We start from the raw sequence: 16162 nt of genomic DNA, 5'->3' as shown, positions 1-16162 counted from the left end.
AATAAAAGAGGGAATCAAGCAGTAAGACAAATGTATAAATATACTGAGTCAGTGTTAGTAAAGGGCAAAAAGGAGAAGTGAAGGCAAAAGAATGTATGGCATCAGACAGTAGAAGGGATAAGATAAACGAATCAAAAGAGGGAAACAAGGGAACAGAGGGTATGGGAAAGTGATGAAAAAGTACTAAACAAGAGGAGGTGAAATGAGTGTGTGAAAGAAGTTTTGTCTTGGTCACTCCAGGTCAGCTTGACCTTCTAGATAATCTGTGATCGTATCCCCTTTGTTTCAGTCTCTATGTTCTTCTCTTATCTCATGCTTCTACTTCATCTTTTGACTCCCTCTTCCTCCTCACTCCCATCTTCTCTTTACCTTTTAGAAAACAATTCCATTGCCATTTAATTCAGCTTCCTCTGGGCATTGGCTTTGTCTTTCTGTTCTTCATTTCAGTCTTTTTTTTTATAGTACAAGCCCTCATTTTTCAGATGGTGTGACCTTCTCAGGGGTGTCAATTTCAAATTAGACCTTAAACCTTTATTGAGACTCCCATATTATACATCACTTGCCATTTCCTCAACCAGAAAAAGGCAGATAGGCAACTTATTTAATCAGTGTGAGCCTGAACACCCTGTAACACCTTGTAACACCAATAAGACTGACTACTGCTGCAACTTTTAAAAAGTTTTTTTTTTAATGCGTCTTTTTTGATAAAACTTGGTCCTGATAGCTGGATGGAAAATCAGGTTTAAGGGTTTCCATTCATGTTTGGGATAAATGAAAGAGGGGAGGCAAACAGAGAGACAAAGATGTATAGAGCCTTCGTGTGAAAACCTACTGGGGTAAAAGCAGTGAGTCTACCTCTGAACGTGCTATTTGCCCTGAGCAAGAAAAAGTAAATTCAGTCCATACTTACCACTGCAACTATGTGCATTCACTCCAGTCTTGCTGTCTCGGGTAAATGCAAAAAGTATCACTTTGCCAAAAGAGGAAATCTGTATAACCTCCAGCCTTTGCAACAACCCTCACCCACATGTGCCTCCTTATCTGTTGGGCTATGCAACTGCCAGTCTGCAATTAACAAAGCTAATCTAATTTCTGCCTATGCTAACCAGATATTCCTTGAGCTTCTGGCGCTAACTGAGACTAGGATCAAATCAGATCACTGCTATCCCACCTGTGCTCTCCAATAACTACACATTCTCCCATTCTTCCCGTCTGTCCGGCTGAGGAGGCAAAACTGGTCACTCAATTTTCAACAAATACAAATTCACTGAGCTGTCTCCTCCAAATAACCATGCAGTTATGGTGACCGCTTCGGTAAAAGTTTCTGTGGTTGCCATTTACCATCCAGCGGGAGAAATCAGTGATTTTGTGGATGATCTCGGCTCACCACTGTATTCCATTCCTGAACATGGCTTAAACAATCTGAGCTCTGCAGACTTCCTGTCCCCAACATACTCATTTGACCTAAAACTGGTTTGTAGCCCTCCGACTCACAAAGCTGGTAAAGAACACGATCGCACTCTCAGCCACAATTGTGCCAAAAACTGCCTACCAGTCACACCTCTGCACCTCTCTGACTGCTATTTAATTCACTCCACTGTTTGCCTCACCGAACGGCCGTCCATTCCACCATTTCTAGTTTGTCCGTCACAAGCTCCGTAGCTTTCTCCCACCCATTTTTCCTCAGTGCTCACCTACACCCTACCTCCTATTAGCACATTTCCACACTAGAGGTCATTAATGCAAGAGTCTCCCTGCTCTACACTAACCTTGTGTCTGGATAGCCTGTGTCCTCTATCCACCAAACTGGCTCGCTCTAACCTGCCTCACCAATGGTTGACTGACACCATCCTATAGCTGCATACTGATCTCAGAGCTGTGCAGAGAAAACGGTGTAAAACCAGTGACCCCACTGATTTCAAAGGTTATCAGTCACTCCTATCTTTCTTCTCATCCAGCATCAGTGCTGCCAAAATAGCTTTTTACAATAATAAGATAAGCAGTAGCACAGACATTCTGAAACAATTTTCCACCTTCAAAACATGATTAAATCCTCCATGATACCCAATATACACAAACTGCTTAGCTGATATCTTTGCCTCCTTCTGTACTGAAAAAGTGGCAGCCATCCATAGCCAATTCTCTGAATCTCTGTCTCTTTCAGTCTCGCCCAGTTAAGGGCACATCACCCTTGATGGTTGGCCCTTTCTCCGAGGATAGTGCATCTGAAAGGCAAAGATATATACCAATCCTCTGCTCTCACACCCTGCTCAGTCTCCCCAGGTAAAGGGTGCATCACTTCTGTCATTCACCCTTCTCGCTGAAAACATGTCAAAACTGCTGACTATAGTCGTCCAACCACATGTGCGCTGGACCCCTTTCTCACAAATCTACTGCAAACCATATCTCGCACCATTGTGCCAGCAATCGCACATGATTAATGTTTCACTGTCTTTGGCAACACTTCCCACTGCATTGAAACAGGCACAGGTAACAACTCTGCTCAAAAAGCCTTTACTTGACACTGTTCAAGTTAAGAACTATCAACCGCTTTCATTACCCAAGTATATAGGAAGTGTGGTTTTCAAGCAGGTCTCAGAATTTCTCTCACAGAATGCCCTCCTTGATTTAAATAAGTCTAGCAGAAGCCGAAAGGGCAGCTACAGCTGCAGTTCAGTCCTCGGTTGTTATCCTGCTGGGTCTATCAGCAGGTTTTGTCATGGTGAACCACTGCATCCAGCTATCTGTACTCTCTGACATGGGCATCTTGAGCAAAGCGCTTTCTTGGTTTGAATCCTATCTCACTGGGTACTTCGTCAGTGTGCCTTGTCAAGGACAAACATCCTTATCCCATCCTCTCCCCCGAAGGATCAGTACTGTGGGCTCCTATCTTTGCACTATACACAACCTCCTTGAGTCAAATTATACGCTTGCATGGCTTCTCATATCACTGCTATGCAGACGACATCTAACTATACCTGTCATTCCCACAAGACGGAACGACAGGCATGTGTGGACTTCAGCTTGTCACTCTGACTGTCCAGTGGCAGAGAGAACATTCGCCACCTGCCCCAGGCCTCTTTGTCCTCTCCCACTTTCTCATGCACATCACACACTGCAATATCCCCAACTGCTACCTGTACTACCCATGTTTACTTCTACCTTCAGGTCGATCCCTGAAGGCAGTTGTTTCACCTTTCAGATGTTGTACAATTTTCATTCAAGAACTTAAGAGAATTTTCTTTTAAGTGGACAAAGCAAAGATGATTCATGTATTTAAAACCTGGCACTCACACAAACACGCGGTCTAACCAGTGCGTAGATCCGGAGTGGCCACATTGAGGCATGTTGCACTTGATTCCGACTGTGACTGATGTGAAAGTAACAGCTGGCCAGATCTGCTGTGTACAACACATAGACAGATACGTACACTGTACAGCTGTAACTGTCAGAGCCACTAACACCTGCTTTTATCTTTTGTGTTGGTTTGTAGACATGGGACATACCCTAGCATACCTACATTCATATACACACACAATTACACAGACACACACACAGAATTTTTTGTGCTCGTTAACTTCTAACTATAGCGTATTACATTTTGTTGAACTGCACAAAGGTCTGGTTTTCCTTTCTCGAATCTAAATTGTATACATTCATCTACCAATGCTGATATCTCACTTTATGGTATCATGGTATCCGATACTGATTAATCATCCACAAATCTCTTTCTCAAATTTAAACTCGGCTTAACATGACCTCATTCCATGGAGCTCAGTGGGTTAACAGGCCCACCATAACCTAAATGTAATTCGTGTGAAACACAGTATCATATACGGTTAGGCCGATATTTCAGACAATAATAGCTCATTGCATAAATATACACATATATTGGTATCGCACTTTTTAGCCTTAGCTCAAGACTTGACATAGCAATGATGACAAAATTCACACAACTAGTTAATATTTTATGACTCTGGATAAACAGGAATAATCATGAAAGTAGTCTGAGTGGCGGACAGATTCAACCACAAAGCCTTTGAGTCCTTGGGTGCGGGTGCATCTGTTCCACACACCTCGGTTGTGTCCTGACATTCTTGGAATTTAGGCATTCTGAAGAGATTTTTATGTCCATGTAAAAATGTATGACTTATTTGACATAATGTGTCGGTATGCATTAAATAAACCTTGAAGAAATAACATTATTCCATAATGCAATTTCTTTTACAGAATGGACTCTGGAGTTTGAGGGAGAAACTATATTTCACATAGTAATCACTTAGGTTGAGTGGATCCTGCTGCTCTGGATTCATGCATCAGAGAGTTAAGCCGCGTTTCGACCAAAAAGTACCTGGAACTTAATTGCGTCCGGTATATATTCAATACAGGAGGCAGCATTTTATTTTAAAATACAGGACGATCCCTGACTGGTGGCAACCCTAGCCACTCCTGTTGTTGTGGTCCTTTATGTTTTTGAAGACCTGTTTCAGTTTTTTACCTTCTCCTGGACCTGTTTCGCAGTGTGGAAAATGTGTTTGCTCGCTCGCTCACTCGCTCACTCCCTGCGAACTTTTAAACATGGCGGGTGAAATAAAATGCAGCAAGTACTCGACCAGTCGGAAATGTTCAGCACTGTAGACCACACCCCCCAAAGTTCCTGAACCTTTGGAAAGTACTACCCCCCGACCAGGTACCTTTTTGAGGGTCGATCAATTACCCCAGAACTAAATTTAGACCCTGGTTCCTGCGGTGGAAACGCGCATAGTTCCTCAAAAGGTTCCTGGTTCCTGGGGAAAGAGGAGAAGAGGATAGGTTCATATACTTTCACAGGCGCTTTTTAAAAATCTTTTTCTCATTCACTGCATATCATTCCTGCATATCTCTGTCTTTTGCTGTAATGCCTCACAAGTGGTCTATTGGCATGTTAGCGTCTCCTTTTTAGATATTACTGCAGCAAATACATTATTGTACAACTACAGAGACAATAAAGTGGGTGATATCTCAGTTTGATTATTCACTTTGTCCCTGTCTCTGTCGCCACCAAACAAATGCAGCTCCCCATCCATTCAACCCCGTCCTTTTGATGTCTGTGTGTCCATGCCCCACCCCTACACACACACACACACACACACACACACACACACACACACGCCTTCCTCTCCTTGTCCTGGCATTGACTGAATAGCCCGTTACCCCTGGAGACAGAGGTAGTTTCTGGTTGGTTGGTTTAGGGACCCTCCCCCCACCCCTCTGTCCCACTAGGAGACAGAGAGACATTGTTGTGTTCTGGTTAGTTATGTGTGTTTTTGATTATTTATTCAGTTGTTCTTAGATTTTTTTTTAGCAGCTCCTTTGTCAGTGACGTGTTGAACTGAAAGTGAAAACACAAGCATATGAGTATATGAATATGAAATAAGGAGCAAAGTGGATGAAGTGCTCCTTTTAACTTTTTAACTCAGCACTCTGCAGGGCTCAGGATCACAAGACCGGCATCCCCCTACCTCCATGACTCTAATGGATATGTTTACCCACTCACCCAAGTATTTTAATGAAAATCATGCATCTAGTTAAAAGGACTACATCATGGCTCTGTTATCATTAGTTGTTGCATAAACATATTTTCAGGACTCCTTGCCCATCTCTGATCAGCCTGCAGGCAGGCTGTTTATTTATAGCTAATAGAAACCCAACTAACTCACATTTTTTGCAGCATTTTAAATTAAGACTGAATGGAAACGAAATATGTAAACAGATATGTTGCTTAACATCTTTTTTCGGTATTGAAATCACATCACATCAAGTTGTTTAATTTTTTCATCACACTGAAATACATGAGAATGGGATTTTAAGGTAGAGCTGTCATTCCCAAGAATTTTAGACTTCATTCTGGGAGTAATGTAACATAATGTAGTAAATTGTAGTTTCCACAACAAAATTTTATAGCACACTACAAAATCTACTTTTATTTCAGAATTGTTCTTAGGATTGATTCATTAGTCATGATCAATGGAAACATGCAGTGTATGTTGCAGCGCTGGCAGTCTTGACAAGCTCTATTTGCAGATGCCCCCTCAGCCATTTTAGCAAGGAGCTACAACACCCCCAGATGTTCAATCTGCATCTAATAGAATATTATATATAGTGTTAGTGATTACAGACAGAGAATGCGAAGCGTACCATGTAAATACTGATTTAATTATACAGAGATGTTTTACAGATTAGTGGTCTGCATATTTAACACTTGGCATGAAGTGTCGTATTTCTCAAGGGAGGAAATAGTAATTGTTGAAGAGGAGGAGCGTTAATCATTTATTTCCTTGCTTAGATTTTTTTGTGACAGTCAGGTGATTTCAGCCATTGTGTATGTGGTGTCTGTGAGCTACAGGCTACTACTGTCTTTGGCTTGGCTTAATCCCTCATGATCACTGAGTGTAAGATCCTCTTCATCATTCTCTGAGGTAGACTCGGGCTGGGTATTGCCACTGCTATCCCAAATCTAGTCCTGGACTCGAGCACTACCACATTGTCACAAGGTCCCCATTCGATGCAAATTCCCATTAGAGTTGATTTGATATATTCTGTTAGAGATATTTCAACTACAGTACCAATTTTATTTGGATATGAATGAGATTCTCGGAGAACTAAAGCTGAAAATTGTTCTTCTAACCTGCTGCATTAAAAATATTAATGTTTGTTTGGATTGGACCAAAAAGGTACACATGGCTTCTTCTTCTATCAGCTTCTTCTTTCACATCTTGTGTATGGCTTTGCTTTTGTCCAGCTCTTCACTGCAAATGCAACCAAACATTTGCCTTTAGACTTACTGGTGCATTCAATGGACCCGATATGGGATAATTCAAATGAAGATCGTTTTGAAAATCTTTTTTTCAACCCAGCCCTAATCTAGACCAAAGACCATACCATTCCTCTAGTATTTTTTTTTTTTTAATCCTTTTTTTGTTGGTTGTGTGCAGGTTTTTCGGACGTTACTATGTTAGGGCTGCTTGATTATGGCAAAAATCATAATCATGATTTTGATCAGTATTGCAATCATGATTATTTACCAGGATTACTCATTGACTTTGGAGACACCAAGCATTTATTGAACTTTTAAGAAAAAAAAAATATTTTTAACAGTGGACTTTCTTCAACTTGAAATACAATTAAATGAAAAAAGAAATGAAAAAGGTAATTTTTAAAAATTTGATAAAATAAGAAATAAATAATAATGAATAAATAATCAAAATGTATATATAAATTAGATCAAAATAAACAAGATCAACTATGTTGTAGTGCACTGCGCCAACGTACTGACTCCAAAACATATTTCAACATTTTGGTAAACTTGGTCAACATATACTTGTCAGTAACTCAGTCCAAGGAAATTAAAGGGTGGCCCAACCCTGAACCAGCAAAATGCTCAAGATGACTCACTCCTATGTACGTTGCTAATGTACGCTGAAACATAACCTGGAAGTGGATGAGGGGATGAAATTTGTTGTGAAACAGAATGCAGCACAATGATTGTTTTATCTCCTTTATCTTTTTTTCATTATAGTTTGAAGCCAAAATCATAATTGAAAATAAAATTTGATTAATTGCCCAGCCCTATACTACTGGCTCGCTTCCTCACTGTTTTGGCTTTGCTTCTGAAACCTTGTGTCTTTTATTCAGCAGAGGTACTTTTTATTTAATATTGTACAACTGTGCTGGTCAGTAGTAGAAGTTATAATTTGTTAGGACAGAGAAATTAACTGAGGCACATTTTTATATTTCCTCCTCTTTTTCAGGAACCATCCGTCCGGTGCGGAGGAGTTTTTATGACCCAGCCTCGGCCCCGGGCCAGGGCTGGCAGTGGGAATGGGAAAATGATGCAGGTACATGGACGCCCTATGACATGGAGGTGGCCATAGCCATCGAGAGTGCCCACAACCGCCAGCAGCCCTGCCTTGACCTGACACCACTCGGCTTCTGCTACTTTATTGATTATCAGAACATGACACAGGTGTGTTTCAATACTTCACATGGACATCAGCAACAGAACCAACATTACCAAATAACAATGGTGATAATAATAATTGTTTATTTGTATAGCACTTGTCAACACAAGTAACAAAGTGCTTCACTTGAGTCAAACAGATAACATCCAAACAAATCAAAGTGAAATGTAAATGAAATTAAAAAGACATCACACAATAAAACCTTTTTTTTTAATATAAATTGTGTCTTAAGAAGTGAAGAAGATGAAACTGAAGTGACTCTGAGAGTCTGATCTCCTCTGGCAGGTTGTTCCAAAGTTTAAAGCCCTGGCAGCAAAGGCCCCGTCTCCTTTTGTTTTCACCCTAGACCTTGGAATGACCAGCAATGAACTACCAGAGGATCTCAGAGTCCTCGATCATAGGGGGATAAAAGCTCAGAAATATAAGGAAGGCAAGACCGAATCTACTGCCAGTAAATGAGCTGCCAGTGTAGAGATCCTGAGACCAGGGTTCATGTGAACACATTGTTTGGACTGAGTTCGGAGCGGAGCTGCAGCGTTCTGAACTAACTGTAGGAGATGGATTGATTTTTGACTGAAACAGCTGTATAGAGAGTTACAGTCTTCAAGATGAGAGAAAATAAAAGCTTGGATGAGATTCTCCAGATCTATGGCTGAAATAAAAGACTTCACCTTGGCTATATTTCTCATGTGACAAAAACATGACTGAACAAATTTCTTCACCTGGGGTTCAAAACACAAATCCTGATCAAAAATTACTCCCAAGATTCTCAGCTGAGGGCTTAACATAATTTGTTAATTGACAATTTTTCTATGCTTTGAATTCTTTTTGTGAGTGGACCAAGTATGATGACCTAAGATTAGGGTTGTCAAAAAAATTGATACTCAGATACTGATCGATACTAAAAATTAGTATTGGATTAAATACTCTGCCATCTTCGCCTGCTCCAGTCCACACAACTTCATACAGCACCACTGCAGACAGGCAGGCACACAGCCCCTCCCCTCACTTGCAGCTGAAAGCATGAACGCTAGTTGATGTTCACAACACTGAGCTGGCGTCAACAGCATAAAACTAAATTTACATGACAAGTGCTGCTGCTGAAGGACCTTCGCGACCTGTTTTAGCTGAAATTGAAAAAGCAAAAGTGCCGTTTGGAATTATTTAGCTTTAATATTTTACCTGGCCGGCGGCACACCTTAACCCTAGCCGTTTAACTATTAGCAATTAGACGATAGCCACATTAGCCGTCTGTTAAGTCATCATTAATCTGCGGCTTTGGCTAATAATAGAACGACTAACATTAATATGGGAGCTAGGCAGGAAACGTTATCAGTCTTGCCGGACTGTAACGTTAATAGACAGTGTCAATTTAACAGGATAACATAATTATTTGTATCTGAAAAGTGTTATATTTCTCTTAAAGTCCCAGATTGAAGCTGAGAAAAGTCGACCAGCAACTAGACAGAAACAGCAGCAGCCTACCCTCCCAACTCTATTTAATCAGCAACGCGCTTCCTCAGACAACCTAAAAATAGTGTTGTCATTGATGTTATTGTTTATATTGTTGTAATCTTTATTTAAAAAAAAAAAGGGTTAGGTTCATTTTTTCTCTCTGTGGTATCGAAAATGGTATTGAGTATTTTCCTGGTTATCGAGTTCAAAATTCTAGTATCGTGACAACCCTACCTGAGATTTTGTCGTTTTGTAAATTGTAAGAAATTGTCTGACATCTGTTTTTTTTATTTCAGTAAGACGTGTGGAGGGTTGTTATGTTGGACCGGTCACGGGTCTGATTGGTAGCTAAAGTTGTGTGTCATCAGTGTAGCAGTGAAAATGAACACTGTATCTGCAGACAATGTCGCAAAGACGGAGCATATAAATACAAAATAAACTGGGACCAAGGAAGGAGCCTTGGCGGACACCGTAGGATGAGTGAGCAGAGGAAGAGACTGAACCAGCCATCGATGGGTGATATTTAACTTTCAGGCTGGAACATTACAACATTTTCAACATGTTTTTCTTCTTTTTGCTCCTGCAGGTGAACAGACAGAGCCAGAGATGTCGGAGGATCCAGAGGCGTGCTGACATGGCCTACCCTTTAGTGTCTGGTCCTCTCCCTGTACCCAAAGGAGGAGGTGTAGGAGCAAGTGGAGGGCTAACAGGAGCCTTGCTGGGCGTTGGAGTGTCAGGGGCCAGCATGGGGATTGGATCCGTCTATCCTAATGGAGGCTTACTGGCTACTGGATTGGGCCAGCCTTGTTCCTGCCAGCAGTGCATGCTGGTCCTTAGTGTGAAGACCAATACAGGAAGAGCAGGGGGAGGAGCTGCAGGGTTACAGACTCTAGGTAGACGCTCGCTAACCATGCAGCGGCCTAAGAACTCAGCCTCCAAACCTCTAAGTCCGTCTAAATCGGCCACTCTGGGACGAGGACAGCCTCAGAACTCCAGCTACTATCAGACGCTGCCGCACGGCCTCGCCATCTCCAAAAACACTGCCTCACCAAGAAGGAACGCTCAGCTCTTCGCTCAGTCGCTGGCTGCCCTCACCACTTGCACGTCCTCTCTGGGTATCTCCTCGTCTTCCGTCAGGCCGCCTCCCCCATCCCTTCCACCTCCTCAGCCCCCATCATCCAACCCAAATTTGAACCCTCCGTCCATTCCGGCCAAGCACTCTTCATCTTCAGCCAGTGAATCAGTGCCGACTGGCACATTAATTACCCCTGCCAGCAATGTGACCACACCCCCTTCTCCAGTGCCATCTCCGTCGCCAATGGTGATGAAGCCGCAACGCATGGCGTCGTCCACGGCAACAGTGTGCCATGCCCCGTTGCCACAGAGATCCAGCTTAGCCGGGCTGAGCAGACCAGCGTTACAGAGGATTGCCATGGCCCAGTCCAGAGCACTCATAGCATCAGGGTAAGTGAACAACACACACATGTGGAACAAGACACACAGCACCAGTAGCTTCATTCAAAGCCTTTTATTGGTATTTACATGGTGATGATGATGAGGGCTGAAGAGGTTACCATATTTTCATTTTATCATTTTTTTTATTGCAATATGAATTTTCACAATACACATCACAAAGAAGTGTAATATCATAAATCTCCTGCTGTTTGGCTGTTTGTAAACTCAGATTTCAATACAGTCAGTTAACATGTTGAATATAATGCTGAGCAACATTTAGTGGTGCCCTTGTTTTTTAGTTGACAGTTCAGAACAAGATGCAAATAACAGCATACTTTATTGACTAAATGATATTATTGTTAAGGTGGGGTGTTAATGTTAGGTGTTAAAGTTGAAATCAATGTAATTACAAAGCAGACACTTGACTTGTTTTCATGGATTATACGCACAGAATGCAAAACTTGAAATACTATCCCATATTGTCATCGCAATGTGTGTCTCATACTGGACATTTTCCTCTGTCATGCAGTCCTGTGTTACAATGAGTTGTGTTTTTTACTCTGCACTGACTGAGTGATGTGATATCAGAGGTGTGACTAGATTCACATTCATTCCTCTTGGAAATGTCTGTTTGAAGTTGATTAAGTGGATTTTGGGGTATTAGACCTTTGTTTGGCGTTAAAATGGTCATTAAATACTGGGTGTGTTGAGCACAATGCTCTTAACATGGGTGAAAGTGATGATGTTAATGAGTTCCTTCTGAAGATGACAGAATAACAGACAACAGACAATGAAAAATAATACTGAGACGAATGAGGTCCAGTAGCACCTACCCTCTGGTCATGTGTCTTGTGTCAGCAGTACTAGCAGGCAGTAAATTCTGGTGACCTTAGAATTTAAGTAAATGTAGATTGATGAGAATCCACATAAAAATTGAAGTTAGGCCAAACAGAAGTGTTAAAATGGTAAATTGACCTTGTAACTGTTTACATAGATTCCTGTGGACTATGTGTGTTTGTCAGTGTGTAAGTATGTGTTCATGCCATTGGTGCAAGTGTGAAGGCCATGGGCTAGCAGCACCTCCCTCTCTCTAAAGCTATGTTATGTGGTGGTATGCACAGTGCAAAGAGAAGAGAGCAGCTCCGTGAGGGGTCCACTCTGACTCCCACAGAACCGTTTCAACCACTGTTCTCAACACTGGGAGATACCACATTCAGGAAATATCGTGTTAAACTAAGATGATGAACGTGACTGTACTTTAGCAGGTTGCCTTACTAGCATCAGCATTTAGCACAAAGCACAGCTGTGCTTAAGAAAAGCCTTGTAGAACAGCTGACATGGCTTCAGACTATTGTTCAGTCTTTAATTCAACCCAAGAAGTGCTGACCTTTAGCACTTGCTGTTTCCAGCTTCGCAGTCATACCATTGAGAGGAAAGTGTTACTCATTTACCTACAGAAGCTGATTTTAATCAGCTTCCGGTCACAAGTCAACTTCTTCAAACAGATTCTTCAGTACTGTAACAGGAAAGAAAAAAATAAATTTCCAATTTCCATGATGATACAATAGTGACTAAAGACATTTCATGAAAGCTTGCCTATTTGGTGGTTTAAACAGCAGGTGTTTGTTCACTTCTCTGGGAAAATGCCTCCCTATGCACAGGAAGTGAGGCCTTTTCAGTCTTAGTTCACCACCAGAGGCCAAAACATGGGATTCTCACAGATAATCACCTCGAAACTGAAAACAAGGTCAGATGAAGATGGTGTAGATTTCTTGGTATTCAGACGCATCCCCACAGCCCCATCCCCTCCCCCAACCCCAGCACTCCTCCCAGCCCCCATCCCTGTCGCTTGTTCCCTGCCCCCTCCTCTACTTCTCGGCTCCTCTCCTTTCTTCTCTACCGTCATGGCTCAGCAGCCCGGGCCCGTCACAGCCTCATTGTTGGTCTCCACAGTAACTGTTGAATGACCCAAGTCTGGGCAGCATTAAGTAGGGCTCAGACTGCAGGCGTTTTTGGACCATTTAACCCTGATTCACCCCTCCTGACAGTCGGAGGAGCAATCTGGTCCTGGACCTCGGTCGGTTCAGATGTTCGGCCCATATTATCTGGTCACATGAGAGGTTCACAGTCTTAAACCTCCTGGACTCGCAGACTCCTCAGGCCGCCCCGGTTCATATCAAACATGTCTGATATTTAGTTCAAAATCGGGATGATTACGATTAGGGTTATGTTTGTGCTGGAGCGGCTAACGGTGTTGCCAAGCAACAGAAATTCTTGTGCTTGAGGCTAACGTTAGCTAGCATACTACTGTTGATAGATTTTAAAACTGACACAACCCGTGTTGACCACATCTCCCCAAACATTGTCTCATCCAGACTTGTTCAGTACAACAGTTACAACAAGTTGTTGCACCACAGTCTCTGTTTTGTTTACGCCTGCTTCTCCATGGGATTAAATGCGATGAGATCAATTGAGGTGATGCATCGCTTCCTGATTTTCTCCCTCTCACGCAATAATCTTAATAATTTCCCATATTTTGTGTTGAAATCTTGTAGTGTGTTCATGTTTTTAAGATTAGACAGAAGAAACATCTGTGAAGTTTCTCCTGTGTGTGATGCAACCTAACTCAAACTCAGCTAGGATTTTAAAACTCCTGTAGTCTGAGCTGTAGTCTGTAGTCTAGCCAATGCCAGCACTTTTTTCGACGGCTAACCTTAACCCAACCCGGGTTACTATATGAAGAAAACAACAGCAGAGAGAAGCAGACAATATTTATGTCAGTGCCAATACAACTTTTTTCCAGTACAACTTTTTCAATGCCATTGTTTACTTTTTCAGTTCAGGTTTTGTTTTCAATGCCAAAATGTTACTGTCACTGTTGTAGCCCCATACTAGTTTAAACATAACTATCCTTATAAATACAGATGCCATACTTCAGTAGCATGTATTATGGTAGGCTGGATTGCTTGGGGTGGGTGCCATGTGGTGGAACACCCCATCATATAGATGGATCTGCTGTTATAACAGCATGTTAATGATGTGAATATTTTTTGGGTGGGGGAGAGTAGACAATGGTACTTCTCCAGTCAGCATTGTTGCTACCCCCAGACAAACACAATATCCTGAAGAGGGAGGTGTGTGTGTGTGTGTGTGTGTGTGTGTGTGTGTGTGTATGTGTATGTGTGTGTGTGTGTGTGTGTAGACAGTCTCAGACTTAGACATTACTTGAGACGAGGGCCGATGGGAACGGGTGGGGGTACAAGACAAAGAAACGAGTCAGCAAACTGTCAAAGATAGCTCAGACAGTGGTGCAAGAAATCAGGACAACAAACACACACAGACACACAAGCACACATTGTCCTTCTCTCTCACACACATCAAAAGTAAATATTGACTATCTTGATGAGAGCTGCAGTGAAGAATGTATGTTCTCTCTCTATGGGGGGGGGGTATGGGAAAGGAAATGAATGAGTGGAGGTAAAAACTGGTATGTTGAGGGGAGGTGGGCTGCACAGTCTGACATAAAAAAAGAGGAGCAGAAATGTACAGTGAGAGTGTGCTCAGTTCACCTACAGGTTACAGACGACAGCTTGATTTGAATCATGTTGTGCACAGCAGACGGGGGTGAATCTCATCTGTTGCTTTTTCACATATATAGGGAAAACATGCAGAATGACACCTTGAAAAAACTAATATCCTCCAATGTTTGATAATGGGGCTGCTCGATTATGGCACAAATCATAATCACAATAATTTTGATCAAATTGAGATCATGATTATTTACCATGATTACTCATTGATTTTGGAAACACCACACATTTATTGAACTTTTAAAAAAAAAACTGTCTTTTTAACCTTGGACTCTCTTGAACTTTAAATACAATTCAACGGAAAAACAAATTAAAAAAATGAAAAAAAAATGAGATGGATAAATGAAATATATACTATCTAAATGTATACAATTAAATATATAAAAACTAATAAAAACAAATTAGATCAAGTACAACACATCAGCCCTGGCAGCAGCTTGTTGATAGTAAAGCTTGTATCAAGCACCGCCAAAAAATAAAAAAAAAATAAAATAAACAAACAGATTTCAAAAAATGGGAAATGTGTTGCGAAACAGAATGCGGCACAATAATCATTTTATCTCCATTATCTTGTTCTCATAATTGTCGGAAGCCAAAATCGTAGTGGAAAGTAGAATTAGATTAATCATCCAGCCCTGTTTAATAATAGTTAAAAGAATGTGACTGGTTAAAGTTGTGACACGTGTAAACAATCACATTTGACACTGACCGGTAACGATACTCTGTACTCCTGTTTGCTTTGCTTTTGGCTGATAGCATGTGAGTAATATTTTGTCTCATCAGTGTGGTCCACATGTAATCTTTGCATGCATGCAGATTTGAAAAAAACTCTTTGCTCTCAAGACATGCACCACAAACATGATCATTTCCCTTTGTCTTGTTGGATTGTGTTGTTGTTCATACGCTTTAAGTTCTCAATGCAAATAACATAACAGCAATAATAGAAAATGATGGATGGGAGAGCATTCGGTTAACCTCAAGGGGGAATGATGGAGACCAGGCAGACAGCTAGACCTGTGTCGTCTGGTGTCTGAGGCGGACTGCCGGTCTGTCCTGGTTCCTGCCTTTCTGCATTATTACACACCTTTCTCTCAGTCCCTCAATATGTTTTACAAGTTTGTTTGATGAGTTTCACTCAGGTCAGTTATGATTATGATGTGTTATATCACCTTCCCAAGATGCCAAAAACAGTCACATAATTTCATCATTTCTGAACATCCTCAGCCAATTTTGAGCTGTCTTTGCATTAATGCTGCATGACAAGCAAAAAAAAAAAAAAAAAATCATATTACGATTCTTTTTGGCAGATTTTGTGATTTCAGTTGGAATGATCATTTTTTCATTTCACTGAAAAAAGAATAAAAATCATGATGATGTGACATCATGTTCCTTTACATCTGGAGAATATGATTTTTGGGCCGGGGCGTCTTTGTAGCAGCACAGTGCTTATGGTGCTAACAATGTACACCATTTACCTTCATCAAAAAAATAGTTTTTCCTTTGTTTTTTTGGTTTTTTTCAGCTCCTGTGATTTGGATTTTGCACTTGGCCATATTGGGGTTTGAATTATTTTTTGATTAATTGTGCAGCTCTACTTTGACCAATGTATTTTTTGAGCTAATTAAGTCTGTCATTGTTCATTCAACAAATGCATGTCCTTCT

General features: G+C 41.3%; 1 protein-coding gene across 1 annotated transcript in view; it reads left to right on the top strand.

Moving 5' to 3' along the window:
- LOC111230456 (E3 ubiquitin-protein ligase DTX1-like) overlaps positions 1–16162 on the top strand; it is a 35219-nt gene that overhangs the window by 8841 nt on the left and 10216 nt on the right. Inside the window, exons 3-4 of the mRNA XM_022757202.1 lie at positions 7791–8005; positions 10042–10919. Of these exons, the coding sequence (XP_022612923.1) occupies positions 7791–8005; positions 10042–10919 (1093 nt within the window). The remainder of the gene's footprint in view (positions 1–7790; positions 8006–10041; positions 10920–16162) is intronic.

This window comes from Seriola dumerili, unplaced genomic scaffold (genome assembly GCF_002260705.1).
Source record: "Seriola dumerili isolate Sdu_G_001 unplaced genomic scaffold, Sdu_1.0 BDQW01000267.1, whole genome shotgun sequence".
Classification (NCBI taxonomy): Eukaryota; Metazoa; Chordata; class Actinopteri; order Carangiformes; family Carangidae; genus Seriola; species Seriola dumerili.
The sequence above is the reverse complement of the archived record's forward strand: the minus strand, read 5'-3'. Positions and strand labels throughout refer to the sequence as shown.